General features: G+C 32.8%; 2 protein-coding genes across 2 annotated transcripts; one reads left to right on the forward strand and one right to left on the reverse strand.

The window, feature by feature from the left end:
* Nucleotides 1-2,440: 2,440 nt before the first annotated feature.
* LOC133186510 (uncharacterized) lies at nucleotides 2,441-9,549 on the reverse strand. The gene is made up of 10 exons (XM_061321744.1): nucleotides 9,537-9,549; nucleotides 8,066-8,263; nucleotides 7,444-7,556; nucleotides 5,703-5,829; nucleotides 5,260-5,388; nucleotides 4,788-4,967; nucleotides 4,520-4,654; nucleotides 3,382-3,546; nucleotides 3,122-3,203; nucleotides 2,441-2,924 (listed from the first exon to the last, which is right to left on the reverse strand). Exons 1-10 carry the CDS (start codon nucleotides 9,547-9,549, stop codon nucleotides 2,441-2,443), a joined length of 1,626 nt encoding a protein of 541 aa, XP_061177728.1.
* A 506-nt stretch (nucleotides 9,550-10,055) lies between these two features.
* LOC133187257 (protein arginine N-methyltransferase 1-like) lies at nucleotides 10,056-20,026 on the forward strand. The gene is made up of 10 exons (XM_061322614.1): nucleotides 10,056-10,121; nucleotides 13,840-13,962; nucleotides 15,195-15,350; nucleotides 15,832-15,895; nucleotides 16,019-16,167; nucleotides 17,819-17,906; nucleotides 18,143-18,258; nucleotides 18,356-18,506; nucleotides 18,880-19,004; nucleotides 19,279-20,026. Exons 1-10 carry the CDS (start codon nucleotides 10,101-10,103, stop codon nucleotides 19,360-19,362), a joined length of 1,077 nt encoding a protein of 358 aa, XP_061178598.1. The 5' UTR covers nucleotides 10,056-10,100; the 3' UTR covers nucleotides 19,363-20,026.
* The last annotated feature ends 487 nt before the right edge of the window (nucleotides 20,027-20,513 follow it).

Genomic DNA, 20,513 nt, shown 5'->3' on the forward strand with positions numbered 1-20,513 from the left:
AATTGGATAGCACTTCAAGGCCTGTATATCGGTATTACATAGATTGTCATATAATATACCCTTACACAAGACGGCCCTAGACAAGGACGGAATTTAACTAGGAATATTTTCTACGTTTTATGGTTGTGAATCTATAATGAAATTCAATGCGCATAGTAATATTAGTATATTTACTTAGGAACAGTGGCCAGTTATTTTAACAATAAAATAAGCATAAATAAACATTGCGTTAAATCGAATAATGTCTTCTCGAAAGCATATTACAGTTTAAAAACTTTCCCATGTGAAATATCCGTTTATTAGTAGATGTGTTGAGATCTAAATTGATGAAATAAATAGATTGTTTAACTAAGAAAGAAAGATGCCTGTATGTTTTGAAATAGATGTATGTGGAAAAATTGTGAGGAAAAGGGGGACAGCATATTAAAGAAATTCGTTGAAATCATTTTAAAATTGTGAAACCATTCCATTTATATAACAGTCATAAAAATTTACAGGCTTTATATGCAGTTGTTATGTGTCAGACTTTAATTTCAAGTTCACTGGGATATAATAAGTCGACATATGAATGGAAGTAACCATTGTTAATTGATAAATCTGAATGTCGAGTTGCAGGCCACAGGAAATGCTTTCTTCTTCTCATGTAGAAGTTTATGAATAAATTCTTCATAGGAATAGAAAAAAAGGTCAGCCAAGGAGTACAATTGGTGCCCATCGAAATTCCAATAGTTTGTTGGAAGACCTGGTCTCCGAAGACTATAAAAATGTTGTCAAAAGGAACTCCAGCATCCTTTTAATATCAACTTCAGAGTACTTATGTGTAGAATCAGAGTGATTTTTAGCAAAGTAATTTTATTGATGACCAATCACAAGATATGAATTCAAAATTGAAGAAGCAGTTGACTACTGATACCAAAAAGCCTAGTTTTTAATTTATCGTGAGGAATGGTCGTATAAAGTATAGAAAAATCGTACGTTTTGATGTTATTGACTTTAGAAAAAAATTGTTGATTTAAAATTTTCTTAAAGTCCTTTAGAATTTTTGAGAATCCACATCTGATTTACACCACTTCTAGAATATGCTGTAGCTGTCAGAAGTTTCTCCCTTTAATACATTAATATTTTTATACGGAGTAAAGATAGGGGCTTGGTAGAGCATTTGCTGTACCCGGCAATGTATCTTTGAAAGGATTTTTATGAAGTTTATAAGTTCAGTATAGGTAGGGTAGTTCGAACTCATCTTGGTAGACTGGAATGTTAAAAGTTTTAAACATTTAAACACATAAATGTCCTTTATTCCTTTATATTGAGATATTAGGAATTTAAAAGATCATATTTTCCTTTCCTTCTTACAACGGAACAACTTCAGAAATGCATGGTGAATTTAAAAAATCTAACTAAATTATCGGCGGAACAGCAGTGTAGGAAAATATTTTACTTTTCAAGTTTACTACTGAATAATTATTTTTAGTTTATATGGTTTAAAAACTCTAAGAGGATTTTTTAAAAATGTTAATAGAAATTATAATTAGAGACTTAAGTTTAGAATACAGTAAATAGATACAGTGTATGTACACTTTTTTTAAGCTTTAAGGAAGCTCTAAACACTGCACACTAAAGAGTTCTCTTTGTAGGGTAGTTTTATTGAGTTAGAGTGATCTGCCCTTAGAAGAAAAATAGAATAAATGGGAATCTACAGTTAATAACACAATTTCTTATGAATTAAAGTATTCTTAATGTTATGTTAGACCAAGATTAAGTAATTGAATACATTATTTCCATTAATTTTTCCGATGCAACTAAACAACAGTGATTTCTGTTCACAAATAGTTCATTGTCTTTGAACATTTTTTCTGCAGAAATAAGGCAGGCACCGTATGTTGAGAATGAACTACATACACTGAGTATGTGCACCTTTATATGATATATTTTTCTCAAAGTCCAAAAAGCATTTTTCATCAGTGTTTAGAGCTTCTTTAAATCTATAACTGAACAGATTTGAAATAAAAATCAGTAAAACTTTTCTTTCTCTCTTATTTAATGGTCAATATTGTTTTTGGTATTTCTATACAGTATGAATTCACCATGTGTGTAAATAAAACTTTAAATATATGAAGCAAAGAAAAAACATTTCAATAATTCCTTAAAAATCTCAGAAAAGGAGGAAATTCGGGTACCTATTTTAATTAGATTATTTATCATAACTTGGCAGTGTTATCTAATAGATCTTAAATCGTACTGTCTTGAGTCTGTGAGAGAGTCACTAATTTTTAAATACAATGGATATGCAAAGAATCCATCCTTTAATATTGCAACCAGACTTCACTGGGTTCCTTTTAGGAACTGAGTAGATGCAGCCAGATGTAACTGTGATAAATGTAATACCTAGTATATAAATTAAAAAAGAAAAGAGAAAGCATATTTTATTAACTCAACATATTCACCACTCGCTATAAACATAATGAAATGGAGGTTTTTTCGATAACTTTGATTGTCGTGGCAAACTTTTGCTAGCACTAGTTTCAGCTTGTGTTTTTGGTTGGCCCTCAGTTTTAATGTGACTGGGCATTGTTTCTTTCCTTTTTGTCAACGGACGGGACTCGTCATTGCCGTGCTCACTACTGACGTCACTTCTTACGTCACTCTGATTCGATATATATTGCTGAGGCTCCACAGATTTTGCCTTGGTACGATCATTTTTCAGTCTGTCATATTTCATTTCAGATGATGACACACTGATATTGCTGCTGTCTTTAGGAAATGCCTGTACCGTTTCCCCGGAAGTTACGTCAGTTATAAAAAATTCTGGTGTAACTTGCTTCTGCTTTCTTTTAGAGTTTGATGATGCTTCGTCTAGATTGACGTCATTTCCATAGGAGCGAATTATGAACTGATTCCCATACTTCTTTCCATAATGTGCTCTCCTGTAAGAGAAATTTTGTGAAATTTACATCAATCTATAATTGTGTTTTTTTTTCAGTGAAGATTTAAGAAAAGACAAAATATTGCAGGTTTTTTTCCCTTTCCTTACAGAAAACTTGCAATGCAGTTCAATATCTTACAAATATTTTCATTCAACCTTTTAAATGAGAGGAGTCAATACTGATTGCAGGGTGTTTACCTTCTCTTGGTTACAATTGTGGCGGAGCAAATGATGATCAACAGCAGCAACACAGCACCAGCAACAATACCAACAATAAATACTGCAAAGTACACAATATCATGACGTCATAATACAGGGCACTTGTCAACGAATGATGGAACAATATATGATGTAATTGTGATATCATATTTGGCTTTTTTTCTAATATGACATTAATAGCATTAATCTCAAATCATGAACAACTATTAAACCAACATTAATGTAAAACGGGTAATTACTTTTGTCGATGAAATCATCTTTTTCATCCTTGACCTGGTTAGTGATGAAGTATGTAGATGAGGGGGCGGATCCAGACTGCGTCGTTGATGGATAAGTGGTCGTGGGTGATGAGGTTGTGGGGGCTTTCTGAACTTTACACCTTGCCTCCCCGAACAGAGATGAACCTGCAAAAAATATGCATGCATAAACTACATATAATGAAAAAGCTAACGAACAGTGATCAATGTCAAAAAGCCTACACAGGCAATACAAATATGTGAACAGGGCATAAAACACAAAGCCCTGGGAATTCCAGGGGTGAGATCAGGTGCCAAGGAAGAGTAAGCATCCCCTGTCGACCGGTCACACCCGCTGTGTGCCCTATATATTGATCAGGTAGACGGAATAATCCGTCGAATTTAGTCGAATTTAGTATAAAACAATGGGCTTACAATTAATTTGAAATATATCAATTAAAATACAACCCAATAAACGGTTGTATTTGCAAACAAGGTCATTACAATGACCACAGAATTTTCGAAATGGTGACTTTAAACAAGGTTGTTCAAATTCCTGTAACATCAACTTATTTATCAGTAGTCTGTCTCGGTTTAAAAATTAATCATATTCGGAGCATGCTCTTGTGTATGAATAAGGTGGGAGACATAAATACCATGTGCAAATGATAGTTAAATATTACTACATAAATAAAGAAAATTGACGATGGAAAAGCTGAAGCCGTCTCTTTCGTCATACAATTTAGTTGTTAGTTGGCCATTATCGTCTTTATAAGTCAGTAAAACATCTAAGTACATGTATGAAACAGTTGTGGCAGACTCTCTTGCGTCTTTTATTTCGAGTTCACTGGAATACAGATGTATGAATGTAAGGACTGTTGCATGTTATCGATATATCTAAATGTCGAGTTGAAGGCCTACAAGTTTTTTTTGTTCTTCCCATATAGAAGATTTTGAATAAATTCTGCTTCATCGGGGTATAAAAACAGGTCAGCTAATAAAGGAGAAAAAAGGTCTCCAAAGACTACATAAATGTTTGTAAGCAATAATATATTTTTGACATTGAACATGTTGAATTTTTAACATTTACAAATTGTATTTTGTGGATACTACATTTGTAAAGCTTTTTTTTTCAGTTTACCAATTTCGCAGATGAAAGGCAGTCGTTCACTGTAACACGTGTCGGGGCTGATGGTGACACTGCCCTCCTTGTCTAGAAGAGATCCTCTCCGAAGTGAAAAACAGTATAGGAGCGGATCTCTAGATCCGTCACTCCCTGTAAAAATCAAAATGGTCTAATATGCATCAAAGAATACAGGGAAGGATTATACAATGAAATTTGAACTGAAAAATGCTGTTTTTGGTTTGATTAAGAAGCTTCAGTGTTTGATTTGATTTGATAACTTTACCCATATCTACATTGTTGATCACACTTCGGAACACCCCGGACCAATAGGTTTGTGGCCACGTTATAATCCTGTTCCTACAGAATTCTTGTGAGTTTTCCTGATTTGCCAGAAAGCCCTGTTTGATGCAGTTATGATTGCTCACATTCCATGATTTCTTGGTGTCCGTCATGTAGCCGTAACCTTAAAAGAGGTTGTCAGATATTATGTGTGTCATATGATAATATTGTACTGCTGAGTGGGAAAATTACATAGTTCTATGAAGTCATACTATTTGTTATTTGAACAGCTGTTGAACACTGTTGTTCGGGAGAAGATACGTGTAAAATACAATGGTTCTAAAGGACTCGTTTTTCAATATTTCTTCCAAGACAAAAATATCACATACAGGTGTATGACACAGCTATTTATGGTTCATAAACTTTTAAGTGTAACAAAACAGCTGTCACTAGGCGAGATGGTGAGTATAACTTACCGCATGCGCCGTACAACTCCGTGACACAGGGTCTAGATGAGAACGAGGCTCCAGAAGGGAGACAATCCATCTGTGAGCAGAGACACATTTCCTGCTGAGGACAGAGGGTATTGTCAGGCGTCGTTGTAGCTGTAAGACAAATCGAACACTCTAGTGAGTATAAACGGAAATAAAGGAGAGGGGCGGTGTTCTTGCAGGGCACGTGTTTGAACCACCTCCATGACATATTTATTTATGAAAAATAGCTGCATATTTAATTGCAAAAAAAGAAAACATTCCAAAGTGTTTTGAAAATATTTTCTTGAACTAAATATATTTTAATAGTTTTACTTGAATATAAATTCGCAAAAATGTTTCTGTATCTAACAATATTATTTAAAAAAAGGCAGAGCAATTCTTCAGTGTTGTGTATTATAACAGTTTATGTCTAGTGCACAATTTACCTTTTCTATACACACTCACGACGCCATCACCGCCACATTGCTCCGCCTCGTTGCCTTGGCACTGTAAGTCACAGGGAAGGTCGGCCTGGTTGGCTGGCGACGAATCGATGCAAAAGCACGTGTTATTCTGTAATTTTATGAACACATTTAATGTCATCATCAATTACATTTTTATCATATTAAAATTACTTTAATGATACATTTATTTTGTCTGTTTGTTGGTTTTAAGATGCAGTAGAAAAGTATTGAATTAATCAAGAAAAAGGTAGTTCAAATCATAAACCTAGGCCTATAGATTTCCATCGAATATATTTGATAAATTATTCCTCCACCCTTTAAGTAAAGTTTATTTGTCTATTTCTATTTGATCAAATTTTTGAACAATAAAATAAAATATATAATATGACTAAGCAATGTACTTCATTATTTGAAACTTCGTGTTTTTTTAAACTTGTTGTCGAGATTTTATCATAGGCATAATTTTCAGGAAGTAGTGAGTACAATGATAAAATATGTCTTTGCCTTATGTCCTGCTGTCAAAATTTATTTACATTTGATAAAATTTATCGAACTTACCACAAATGATGATAAAAAGTAAATAAGAAGCTGCATAAGGGTAAAATATTAAATTTAGAGAAATTCAAAAAACTATGTATTTTAGAAATATTTAAGGATATTTTCCAGTGAGATGTAAGGCGTTAGAATTTAACTTTTATAATTGTTTTATCATCACACTACATTAAAAAATTCAGAACAAGATTTTGTAGCTTACAAATACCTTATGAAACAATTCAAACAATAGTATAGTCTAGGATTAAACCATTCCGGTAAACCAACATGTCTTAATACGAAGAAAATCTAGCACAGGAATGTATATAGATTTATTTAGAATTCTATTTTTTCTCACTCCAAAAACGATTCAATACAAAAGTCCATTTTGTAACATTTTTTAGTTCTTGATACCTGTGTATCGATCACACGTGGCACCCTCGAGGCATTGACGTTAGATAAAGAGATACAATTCATGGCGTGGTGTCCGACATAGCTGTGGTTTTCAACATCTGCCTTTCATCTAATTTCTTTTTTTAAATGAAGTGTCCAAATCATAATTGCTTGTAGAATTCCAGATATTATTGTGCAATAAATACAGCGCTAAAATCCCCGTTTTTATTTATTTATTTATATCTTTTATTTCGTTTAATATTAAATCCGTTTCATATTTTCTTTCAGATAACACAATCATTTTTATGGGCCATGGTCTTTAAACGAGGGTGCCCCACTAAATCGTAGATTTTGAAATATTTCCCATTTTTCTAACTTAGTGGTGAAATATTTTTATATAAATTAATAGATAAAAAAAAAAGAAGTTTTTTTATTTTGTTTTTATTGGAGGATAATGTGTTATTTCCAATCCTACAACTATAGTGTTAATAATTTTTGTTGGAAATTCCTGAATCGATAGTACATGTAATTTTAAAAGTAAATACCATACTTTACCTTTAGAACAATATGCAATGAATCCTGACACAAGTCGTGTCTTGAATTAATTAAGTAGGGATCTCACCTTCAGATCTACAGAAGGTAAATCTTGACATATATGCTTACCGTTAATTACATGCAAGTACCTTCAGACCAACATAAGGTGAACCCTGACATCTCGTATTGTTTCTTAAGTAGGTTTCTCACCTTCAGACCAACATAAAGTAAACATCTTATGCTGTTAATTAAAAAGGTATCTTACCTTCAGACCAACATAAGGTGAATCCTGACACATCTCGTAACAAACAGAAGCCTCGTTCCTATCGCTGTTGTCAAAGGTTACGTTGGCCTGTATCTCGTTGTCCGCGAAACAACCTATAAGTATGAAGTTTATAGTTATAAATAATTGTTTTTGATGTGGTTCAAAATTATTTTCTAATGATGCAGAGAATTGGATATCAAGAAGTGTTTGAAGATCTCAGTCATCACATTATACATCAAAATATTTTATTGATGGAATTATATACGACAGCAGCTGTAGCAATTCTATGGGATATATATAAACCTTTTACTTGAAGTGTTTATCTGTAGGGGAGGGGGGTAGTCATTTAGTTTAGTATTATTGGAAATATGATATACAATTTCAAAATTAATCTGTTCAGTGTACAAGGCCATTGTGTCCTTTCTATTCATATACATATCTTATAGAATTTGTCAATCCATGAGTCTCCCCTGTAAAATGTGTAATTACAATTCTTAATATGTACATTGGAACCTTCCACCTCCACCGCCATCTAAATCTGTTTTATCAATGTTAGACAACAAAAATCTCCCTCAATCTACTCCTACATGTATTCTATGATCCGCGCTCGTGAGATCCTCACCTGTAATTTCGAACCAAGAAGAGAGTGTTCGATGTTCTCCCACCCAGAACCTCTTCTTTGGGTCAATCTCTCCACAGTTCTCGATGATGTTCCGGTTAAGAATCGTGCTGCGCATTAATTTCCCGTTATAATTCCTACAGACATCCCGCGCTTCTATCCAGCTTTTCTCCTCCTCAAAATACAGTAGTTCTTTAACTCCTGGAAAAAAGAGGATTTCACAAACTTGACAAAGATTTCTTTATCTTTTGAAAAAAATGGGGAAGGGGGGTTAAATATGTACTTTATTTACAGACTTAATTTTTGTTGTTGTTGTTGATGTTGTGTTTCTTTGTTTTACATTGATAGCCATCTTTGTCTTGTTATCTTCAGCTTATAATGCGGAAAATTAAAAAATTAATTGTACATGTATACATAAATTCTTTTATCATAGAATACTGGTTGTTGCAAGAAGAAAAAAAAGTAAATAAATTTCATCATAGTTAATTTTAGTTAAACTTATAAAGTCTCACTCTAAAATACATTGTGCATATAGAATGTGCAGACCAGTTGGAACCTGGAAGCCCTCCCCTCCCCTTCATTAATTTTGCCTGTATATACTATACAAAGAAAACAAAGCAAATTAACCTTTTGTGCTCCCTCAAAAACGTCTGTTGATCTTATTTATTTTTTTTTTATTTTGCTTTTCAAAAATTTCTGTGATGCGCCCCCCCCCCCCCTTGTTTGGAATTGTTTCCCACGGATCTGATTAGTATGTATAGAAAATAAGTGTGTATGCATAGAATATAATCGGGGTATGTAAAGATTTCTAAATATATAATGAAAATGTATAAAGAAAATTCATGTGTATGTGCTGCAATTGCGTTTAAATATTTTATTGTCACGTATATTAAAGAAGATTCTGTGGACTCTTTAACAAAATACAATGTATCATATGAATTATATTTCATCCAATGAAAAACAAAATATATATAAGCTATAGAAGGTCACAAAAAATTATAAATTTCTGTTAGATTAGAATTATATTTCAAATAATCCTTTAGAAAAAAAAAACAACATATACCTTAAGTTTATAAAACAAAGAAATCAGTTTTTAAGTTTTAACTTAGTCTGCGGTAAGAATGTATGTGAAAAAAACCACTGCCCCTACAATAATTTCATATTTCTGGAAATGTGTATTTATAAACTTACTATTTGAAGTCACTGTAGAAAATCCATGCACAATATATACACTAAGTAATAGAGTATTCAAGTACATTATCCACGCGTAGTGTTAATGAGATGTTACTGAAAAAGAATTGTCTTCGGAGATGAGCTTTGTGTAGAGGGCCCCAGGGGCGGACTGGACTTTATCAGGAGCGGGGAGATAGACATCTATCACACCCACGGGCAAGTATTGTACAGTCATCGCCGATACAGACCTGTAGTAGAAATCTCAAATATTTGATAAAAAGATTCTAAAATGATGATATACTGAAATACGCCATATCGATTCATGTATAAGTGGTTTTTTAAACAGTTAAAGGGGTGGGGTCGAACAGGATATCATTTCCCCTCAATCCCTCTTTTTTTTTTAATTAAGCATTTTATTTTTTTTTTCATACATACACTGTATTTACATGATTTGACCAGATGAAACATAGATGCTTGTTCTGAAGAAGAAAAAAACGTAAGAGATGAAAGTTGAGTCTCGAATCCGGTACATAATGCACAAGCAGAATTCCCGATGTTAATATTTTCGGACTTCAGGATCATACAGCTGGACACGAAATCCGGCTGTGCATAAATCATGTCAAAATTAGCGATAACATCTATGTGGAAAAAAATACGAAGAAAGGCACACAAGACCAAGGTACTTTTACTATATAATGCAAAATTTTAACTTTTTATGTGTACCGAAGCTATAATATTAACCATATAAGCATTGCATGTCTAAATTTTCGGTTTGACCAATTTTCTATCGGATTCGGGAGTCATAAAATTCAGAAAATAAGTGCGCAAAAATTGATGACGCATACACGCGCTACACACAAAGAAAATGGCAGACCACATGGAGCAGGTAAAGCGGTGGTGATTAATCGACTTTTAAGGAAATATTGAAATCTTAAATGAAACTTTTATCATGAGCATCCATAAAGTAAATTTCATTCTGTTAATAGTTTATGTCAATACTCGGTAGGACCGAAAATGATACATTTTATCCATTTCCTATCTGAGACCGCATGGTAAAATGAATTAACTTTGATATTCAGAAGTTTGATATGCTGTCATTTTTTCCTGAAATTTTATTATTTGCTACATTATGATCATAGAATGTATTTGGGTAGCCATATGTATATTATGGAGAATTGTGGATAACGATGTTACTGTGGAAAGAAATTCATTTGGATCAATTTACAACAGATAGACACAATCTCTCGATTAAGTAATTTAGCTTGAAATAGCTATATAGTTTGATTTGGCTATTCAAAATGACGTGATTTAGCTTTTTATCATACATTTTTTTCCAAGTGCATTTTTTCAGCATGTAAAAAAGTTTAATTTTGATGCAGTGAAAGTTTTCAATTTTGAGCTCTTTTGAAAGCAGTGCTTCAAAAAAAATCACTTATCAAATTGCAGCCTCTTGAGACAGGGCTCAGCAATAATGTCTGATTGTCTGTGTCCAATTCATTTTGCTATTGGACAAGTCAATCTCCAGACAAGCTTGTCCAATTAGATGTTACTCATTGTACCACCATGGAATAATGTAAATATGATTTTAAAAAAATCAGGCTCGCCGTCGCTTAACTTGTCTGAAATAGAGGGAGACTCTACTGCATCACTAAAAAAGCTAGCTCACTTGCGAGGCAGTATAAGTTCGCCCCGAAGCTTAGCGTGGGTTCCCTCTGATTGTCTGAGACCTCTTCAGTAATGGCAACCAATGCCGTCCACAAACACTAAGTCCATACCTGGACACAAAGTCCTAGCCCTAGAGCTTCCTGAAGCAGGCCTAGAACCTCTTCAGTTATGGCAAGTCCCTGTCATTTAGGGATAATTAGTCCATAAATGGACACTAAGTCCTAGCTCTAAGACTTCCTGAAGCAGGTTACCAAACACCAAAGTCACTGATTTTGTAACGTGAAGCAGTCACCCATCCAAGGGTTATACAGGCTAACCGTTGCTTAAGGAGGTTCCATCCTGAGCCTTTGAGCAGATTTTGGTCTGGACCTTTATTTCTAAAATTCTGCATCATTTTTTAAGTTCTAACATTAAATCTGGATTCTACAATGCAAATTAAACTATATCCAATGAAAAAACCGTGATTAAATTCCATTCAAATAGGATTAAGCTAGGAACTGTATTTTGTGGGGGAAGGTTTTTTAGAAGAAAATGATCAATTTTTCCCTTTTGAAGTATATACAGTACTGTTAAGTTTAAATTCCTATTTTTCCATGCTGGTTGCACACAGAGCTGTTTTTTGCAGTGAAATGTTTTATTCTGGTTCTGAAATATCTATTAAGTTATTTCTCATGAATTCTTTCATTATATTGTGACAAATATAGTAAATATATTCTGAAAGTCCAGGAAAAAATTGAGCCAATTTTAACATAAAATTAACACCTTTTTAGTAATATCTAAAAAATTACATCATAGACCCCCACTTTTGTTTTTCTTTTCTGAATATATAAGATAACTTTGATCAATCTGCTTAAATTCAGCAAAAGTTTAAGACTTTAAAATAATTTTTTTGCTTGTTAAATTTTTAATGCCAGAAAAATCACATTTTGTGAGTGCAGAAAGGTCAAATAATTGATTATGCGAAGCAATTTGCAACTTTTTCTTAGTCACAATTTCAATGTGTCTTTTTTTAAATAAACTAATAGTTTCTTTTGTCCCATGCTTTATTTGGATAAAAACATTGGAGGGAAAAAAGTCGAAGAGGTGATTTTTGATTAAGACACAAATTTCAGTACTAAAAGGTCATATTAAATGTACTGTAGTGCCAAAAGAAGCATATTGACCCCCATTTTTTGTTTTGATTTTTAATTAATCTATGTGTGTAGAAACTAAAAATATACTTGACAAAAAAATTTAAGACTTTAAATATCAGGATCCAACCTCGTTAACTTGCCTGAAATAGAGGGAGACTCTACTGCATCACTAGAAAAGCTAGCTAACTAGCGAGGCAGTACAAGTTCCCCATTTAAATAAATTATAAAAGAGATCAATTGTGGTCAACAAGATCATTGATTGGTAAAAATTCAGCACAATATGAAGTAAATATACTTAAGCCAATTGCCTCACCACACACAAGGAGGTATAAAGTTACCAAAACAATGGAAATACATCTTTTCTTTTGCATAAAAGTGTTCAAAAGCAGCAAAATCCTGACAGACATCTAATGGTCACAGTATATCCCATGACTTTTTTTGAATTCTTACCTCTTTCTTTGAAATTAAATACACTATACTAATTAAAAACACTACACACTGGATTAATATAATATTTAATATATATATATATATATATATATATATATATATATATATATATATATATATATATATATATATATATATATATATATATATATATATTTTAAAATTAAAGTCTATTTGAAAACTCCAAACAGGTTTGATCAACATTCCTTTTTATTATGTAGAAACTGTTTGGAGGAAGCTTTAAACTTAACAGTTAGTAGAAAGAGAAGAGAGAGAGAGAGAGAGAGATTATAAAAGCCATTCAAAAAGAAATAAATTATTGAGAGAGGATATGAAAACTATTCAAATAATAATAAAATTTTGGAGAGGAAATATCTTGATTTCTTTTTAAGTATACCAATCAAATAATGTTAGAAATACCTGATTGAGAGATGATAGAGGACCAAAGTCATTATAAATTTTTGTTATTCTAGACCACAATGATAATTCAGTATTTTAGTGGATTTTGGCTTAAACAAATGTCAAAATTTATTCTATATGTAAATTGCATCTCCTGCTCCTTTGGATTATAGGATTTTTTTTTGACTGAAAAATACAAGTTTGTTGTACATATTTCCACCAATGACTGACATTGATATACATGTAAGTGTTGGAGTTATCTCTTCTGCGTTGTGTGAATAAGATTTGTGATTAGCATGACCATCATGGGAAAAGTAAAAATAATTGTAATGACCATTGTGCCAACATTGGACACTTCCTAATCAAAATCAAGATCTTCAAAGTTTAAAATGTTTAGTGTGGTTTATTTTTTTTGATCTGGTAAATATAAATTTGTATGGCAGCTATGAATAAACATATTCAAAATATATTCAATATAAAACAAAAGTGATTTTCTCAAAGTTAAGAAATGTTGAATTTAGCAGTAGAGTTGTAATTTGTATCTAAATATTATACTTTCATGTAAATTAGTCGAGAAAAAATTATTAAAAAACACTATTGCCCTTTGAATGATGAAATCAGCTCTCCAGCATGATAGCCAACATTGCTTGACCATGTTAACAATGGATGATATTCCAAAAAATTTTGACAGCGCAGAATTTATTCGCACATGGTTCACTGTTATCTGTATTTTTATAAAACATTCAGTATATTATAATATTACATCTAGTTGAAAATTTTCACCGAAAGAAAACCAAGACACAGTAACATTTATATAACGTCACTTGCATCTGCAATCATAAAGTTCCATGACATAACAGAAAAAATAACTGTAGAGGCACATACATATTGTGTGAATTATAAATCAATAAACGTAATTTTTCAAAGCCATACAATTGATATTGGTGTAATTTACAGACCCCAGTGACCACCACCTCAGATTCCTCCAAGACTAGGGAGACCCCCGGCTCGGTCCCAGTCGAGGAAATGACCTCCAAAGACTACTATTTTGATTCTTATGGACATTTTGGGATTCATGAGGTAAGTGTTTAGTATTGTTCTAATAGGAATATCAATGGTTAAGAACTAGAGTGTCAGTGGTTAAATGATTAAGTTCAGAATGATAGACAGTGATGAAGTTGTAATGAAAAAATCTGAAATTCTTTTCTGATCTACAATTTAAGTTTAATAAAAAAAAGTTTATCTCTAAAGACTTATTGTGAAGGTTTTTCCAAAGGTCAACATGCCCAAAAATTTATTTTTACAACAGCTCCAAAACTATGTGAGGTATAAAGTTAAAACTTTTACAGTTTATAAATATATCATTGATTAACAGATAGAAGGTACCACTTAAAAACAAATATTTAAAAAAATATATTTTTTGAGAAAAAACAATTTCAAAAAATTTGCATATTTTAAAAAAATGCTCCTGCTTAATTCTGTACTTTTAGTGAAAACCATTATTGAAGAAATAATATATGTTTATCAATGAAGGGCAAGTTGGACGTGAATGGTCTCTGAAAGGCTGTTATTGAAAGCATGACATGTATAAAGACAAGACCCCTATAAAATCCGCCATTTGCAATGTACTTTCGGTTTCAAATCTTAACATTTGGACAAAACAAACAGGGAAAACAACTTTCCAGAGGCTATCGAAGTCCAACTTGCCTTTCATTGATAAACATGTATTGTTTCTGCAATGATGGCTTTCACTAAAAGTATGGAATTAATTAGGTGTATTTTTTAAAAATATATGCATTTTTTAAAAAGAATTTTTCTCGATAAATACTTTCTTTAAGTATTTGTTATCAAGTGATACTTTCTATCTGTTAATCAATGATATATTTATAAACTGTAAAAGTTTGAACTTTATAAACCACATAGTTTTGGAGCTATTGTAAAAATAAATTTTTGGACACGTTGACCTTTGGCAAAACCTTAACTTTTTTTTGAACTTTTTTGCATTTGAATTTTAATAAAGTTAATATCAAAGTTTATAAGAGAATAAATGCAATTTAGTCTTCATGTTACCTAGTGGGATACAGAGAGCAATAATTGATAATTTTAAAGTGTAAGTGTTCCTGCAATAGGATGATGATGTACAATTGTTTACAGACCAAGTTTATACAACTTCTTTATTGATTAAAACTGTGATCTAGTTTAGCAATCTCTGATTCTCACAAACTTACAATCTATTAAAAAGTTATGGTATTTGTTTAAACACTGCTGTACATAGTACAAAGTTAGACTTCTGTAAAATATTATCTTCACAGGAAATGTTGAAAGATGAAGTACGTACCCTGACCTACAGAAACTCCATGGTCTACAACAAACACCTGTTCCAGGGGAAAGTTGTTCTGGATGTAGGTTGTGGTACAGGAATTCTCTCCATGTTTGCTGCCAAGGCTGGAGCTGCTAAAGTGATAGGGGTAGGTATTGAGAAAGGGGGGGGGGGGTAAAGTGATAGGGGTAGGTATTGAGAAATGGGAGTAGGTAAAGTGATAAGGGTAAGTATTGAGAAGGGGGGGTAGGTAAAGTGATAGGGGTAGGCATTGAAAAAGGGAGGGGTAGGTAAAGTGATAGGGGTAGGTAATGAGAAAGGGTGGGGTAGGTAAAGTGATAGGGGTAGGTATTAAGAAAGGGGGGTAGGTAAAGTGATAGGGGTAGGTATTAAGAAAGGGGTGAGATAAAGTGATGGGGGTATATAGGTACTGAAGTATGACCAGTGAATATAATAGGATTGGGTTCTGAGATATGGTGCACATGTGGGGTTGTGGGGGCTATTTCAGAAACATGTTCATACAGCCTTCATTGGTTCCTGTGATCAAATAGAAACTGGTGCAAATCATTTTAAGAGTGAAGTACCATGATTCCAACAGTAATGATAATTTTTAAAATTTCTCTTGTCAGATTGAGTGTTCCAGTATCATAGATTTTGGAAGAAAAATAGTAGAAGACAATAAATTCAGCAATGGTAAGCTCAAGCATATCTACAAACACTAAGAAGACTTACTGTAGAAAACTTGTGCAAAATATGGGGAAATTTGATTATTACTAATGGAATTAAATTCTGGCATTAACATATCTCTGTTTACAGTGGTCACGCTAGTGAAGGGGAAGGTAGAGGAGGTAGAATTACCAGAGGGAATAGAGAAGGTGGACATTATAATCAGCGAGTGGATGGGATACTGTTTGTTCTATGAGTCCATGTTACAGACCGTCATATACGCCCGAGATAAATGGCTGGTAAGTGTAGACTGTCATATACACCCTAGATAAACTATCATACACACCCGAGATAAATGGCTGGTAAGTGTAGACTGTCATATACGCTCGAGATAAACTGTCATATACGCCCGAGATAAACTGTCATATATGCCCAAGATAAACTGTCATATACGCCCAAGATAAATGGCTGATTTGTGTAGACCATTATATACTAAGATAAACTGTCATATACACTTACAATCGGTGACTGTTAAGTGTAGACCATCGTAAACACCTTAGATAAACTGTCATCAATGGTAATTGGCTGGTAAGCACAGGTCTGTTAGATTCAAAGGTTGTCTCAGCATACATGTGAATAATAAAAAATTTTAAAAAGTATATAAATAGACAAGGAAAGGGGTAAAAAGAACCCAAACATTTTAAGTGTATAAATAGACAAGGAAAGGGATAAGAAAAGCTGATTTATGTTTGCCTCCTTAAGTTTGTAAGAAAGTTTAAATTCACCAGACCAGTGATTTTTCTACATCCTCTTTAGGTCCGAATATTGGCCCTTTTCCCTCTCAAAAATTACCGATTTTTTCCCAATTTCTATTGCTTTTTTCCCAAAACAAAACCGATGTTGTTTTTGTTATATTGAATTTTTTTTACGTACGACTTATCTAAAATGGAACACTATTGTTCTTGGTCATTCAGACTCTTAAAATAATAGTAAGAAACAGCAGATTACGTCGTGCGTTTACAAGACTTAGAAAAACACATGGTCATGTCAAACCTGTTGTATGAATACATCGTAAGAAAGTGTAATGTGCATGTGAACCGGCAAAATGTAGCTCTATTTGTAAATCCAAGTACTAGTAACTCTACAGTAAGCATCCCTGATTCCATAAAAATCAAACTGTTTCTACATCCGGCAGATGCAACTAGTATTGCAGAGAAATGGCAGCATTATGATTAGCTAGGGTCATAAAAAAGCTTTAATAATTAGTTTGAAAAAAAAAATGATTTGTCATTTATCATGTCAGATTAGTCTATCTTCAATGGCTATTACGAGAAAGATTTTCTCTTATGTCTACCATTATGGCCAAAAAAAAAAAATGGAAATATAGGTTGGTCACAATTAATGACAACTTTCAAAGATTAAAAAAAGGGTTAAGAATTTAGAACTGTGTCTAATTTGTTACTTTTTAGCAAATAAATTGAATAAATGATGTTACATTTACTTATATACCAGTATTTCATTTTACCTGCCAATTAAGGTTAAATTTCAATCTTTTTGATTTTTCCCGATTTGATACAAATGTCGATGATTTTTCCCAATTGTAAAGGCCCAGGCCCCTTTTAAAAAATGTAGAAAAATCACTGCAGACATTTGTATCAATGATTAGATAAAATTTACGGATCAGAACAAACTTATAGGATTACAAAATGGTATAGACATTTACACATATTTTACATGTATATTAAGATACACTTGATTATAGATAAATTTCTATTTCTGTTTTTTACCATTTTGGTGTAGACCTGTTTTTTACCATTTTGGTGTAGACCTGTTTTTTACCATTTTGGTGTAGACCTGTTTTTTACCATTTTGGTGTAGAAATACCAATATCAAAGGTTAATTATATAGTTTTCTTAGAAATGACACAAAGTTTATTATGTATTGTTTTAGAAACCCGGAGGATTGATATTTCCAGACAGAGCCACCCTGTATGTAGCTGCCATAGAAGACAGGCAATATAAAGACGACAAAATCAACTGTAAGATCATCAAACTAAAAACAGGAGCCAAAAATTACATAGATTAAATAATGAGACACATAATCTTAAATAGATTATTGATCCAGAAATTGTTTTCTTCACAGAGAGAAATGAGAAAAATGGTCTTTACGAAATAGGATTATTTGGTCATTTATTGCAGCCATGCATAATTAATGAAAAGCTAGCATCAATAGTTTTCTGGATTGTTCAACATTTATCTCCCTTTCCTTTTGCAGTCTGGGACAATGTGTATGGATTTGACATGAGTGCCATCAGAAAGATAGCCATCTCAGAACCATTAGTTGATGTAGTGGATCCTAAGCAAGTGGTGACCAACTCCTGTCTCGTCAAGGTACAGTTTCACCTTCAAAGTATTCAATATTACAGGTGTCGCATATTCAGGAATTACCTGTATCAAAAGCAATATAATCTACTGGCATTGTTTATAGGAGATAGATATATACACGGTCCAGGAGTCGGATCTGACTTTCACTGCCCCCTTCCACCTACAGTGTCGGAGGAACGACTACGTCCATGCTCTCATTACATTCTTCAATATTGAGTTCACAAAGTGCCACAAAAGAACAGGATTTTCTACAGGTAAGTCTGATCAAATGTCACAATATCTAATAATATACCTGATGTAACTGAATCTGTGTGAAAGTGAACTTTCAATAAATTCTGCCGTGGAATCATTTTAGTTCATGTTTGTGGGCAACCAAAATTTTACTGGCTCGTGGGGATATAATTAGTGTATTATTGGTATATGATGTAGATTCAGTGAACCAATACATTAACAAAATTAATGTTTATGGAGATAAAACTTTGGGGGTATTAAAGGATGCAACATGAAATCCAAAAACATTAGTCCCCCCATGAACAATGATGATTCCACAGTAAATCATTTGAGAATTTTTTTTCTCAGTATATACATGTACACTTGGCTGTTGACAGTGTTTTGTTTTGTATTTAGCCCCTGAGGCACCCTACACACATTGGAAACAGACTGTGTTTTACTTTGACCTGTTAGACTTGACTGTGAAGAAGGGAGAAGAAATTCAGGGAACTGTCAGTGTCTGCCCGAACAAGACCAACAAGGTTAGTCAAAGGTTATAAAACTCAAATCAGAAATCTCGAGGAACTGATGTTTAAGCTTGTAAATCTTAAAATGTGTCAGAGTAAGGTGAAGCAGGTCTGATGGTAATGATTATTAGGGCATGTTCTTGTTTTCTGATCAGTTAGGTTATTCTGACAGATCATTTTCCTGCATAAATAAATCATTCCTCATTAAAGAGTTTGTTAACATTTATATGCTCTTTTGAATTTGTTTTAAAATCAGAATCCTCAGATATTTTATCTTTTATTCCGACAGCGTGATCTTGACTTTTCCATTGAGGTGGATTTTAAAGGAGAGCTCTCTGAAATGAAAGAGACAATGAAGTACAAGATGCGTTAAAAAGGACAGCTGTTAGCTCCCTTTGTAGATGCCAGTGAGCTCCCGTTAGTTGGAGGAAAACCCTGGAGCACAGAACTCATCACTGTGTGACAGTGATCTATCAGGAGAATGAGACTCTAGGCTTTTATCCACAACTCTGTGCTTTCATTGTCTTTGTATTATGATGTTTTATCAGAATCAAATAACTTTAGAACTTACAATGTAATGTAATGATAATAATATAATGTATATCCTGATTCAGCAATATTATGTAGAAATGTCCAGTACCAGATGATTATGTTTTTGTGTCCATTCTTATGGTACTGATAGAATACATTCTGATAAATTTTGTCACATTTATATGAAATCATTTTAAAAGTCACCAACACTTGGTACAACACAGTACTGCATGAGAAAATAATATTGAGATTAGATAATGTAAAAATGTCCTGATATTTAGCACTGACATAAGTGTGGAATAGCTATGTAGATTGATGGTTGTACAATAATGCCATGTTACCATGACATTACATAGGGTACAGGATCTAATTTTATTGCATCATTGACTAATGCTGTTATAAAATTTTTGTTTTTTTTCCCTGTAACTGAAGATAATTTTGTTTATTTTCTACACTCGATGCTTGTCAGGCTTCAGAACTTCAAAAATAAAATCATTTGTAAAGTCTTGCATTTTATAAAATTATTATAGATTGAAAAAGATCAAATGAAAAGCAAAACATCCAAGTCATCTTATTGAAAGGTGTCTTTTTTGAAAATATGAAACTAAAAAGTTGGTCAATATCTGCATGGCTAGTGATTAAAATACATGTACTTTAGTATGGGAAGGGGGGGGGGGTAAGAGTTACTTACATGGATATACAGTTATTGAGGTCATGCATGAGTTTGAATGAAGAAGGTTCACTATGAAGACTTGTTTTTACTAGACTATATATGTATACAGGTATGTTTAAATAGGTTTTGTATTCAAACACCAGAAAACTTGCGCCTTTGTGTGTTTAACATAATGTTTTTCTCTACTTCATAAACAAATGGTCTACAGTCCAGAACATGTTAAGGGTCACTGAATGAAAAAAATGATTGACTCTCTGTAGGATTATCTACAGAAGCCCATTTAGGACCTATCATAAAATATTTTTGAATTCGATTGTAAT

This window comes from Saccostrea echinata, unplaced genomic scaffold, assembly GCF_033153115.1.
Source record: "Saccostrea echinata isolate AGI-Se365-2 ecotype Australia unplaced genomic scaffold, CSIRO_AGI_Sech_v1 ptg000014l, whole genome shotgun sequence".
NCBI lineage: Eukaryota > Metazoa > Mollusca > Bivalvia > Ostreida > Ostreidae > Saccostrea > Saccostrea echinata.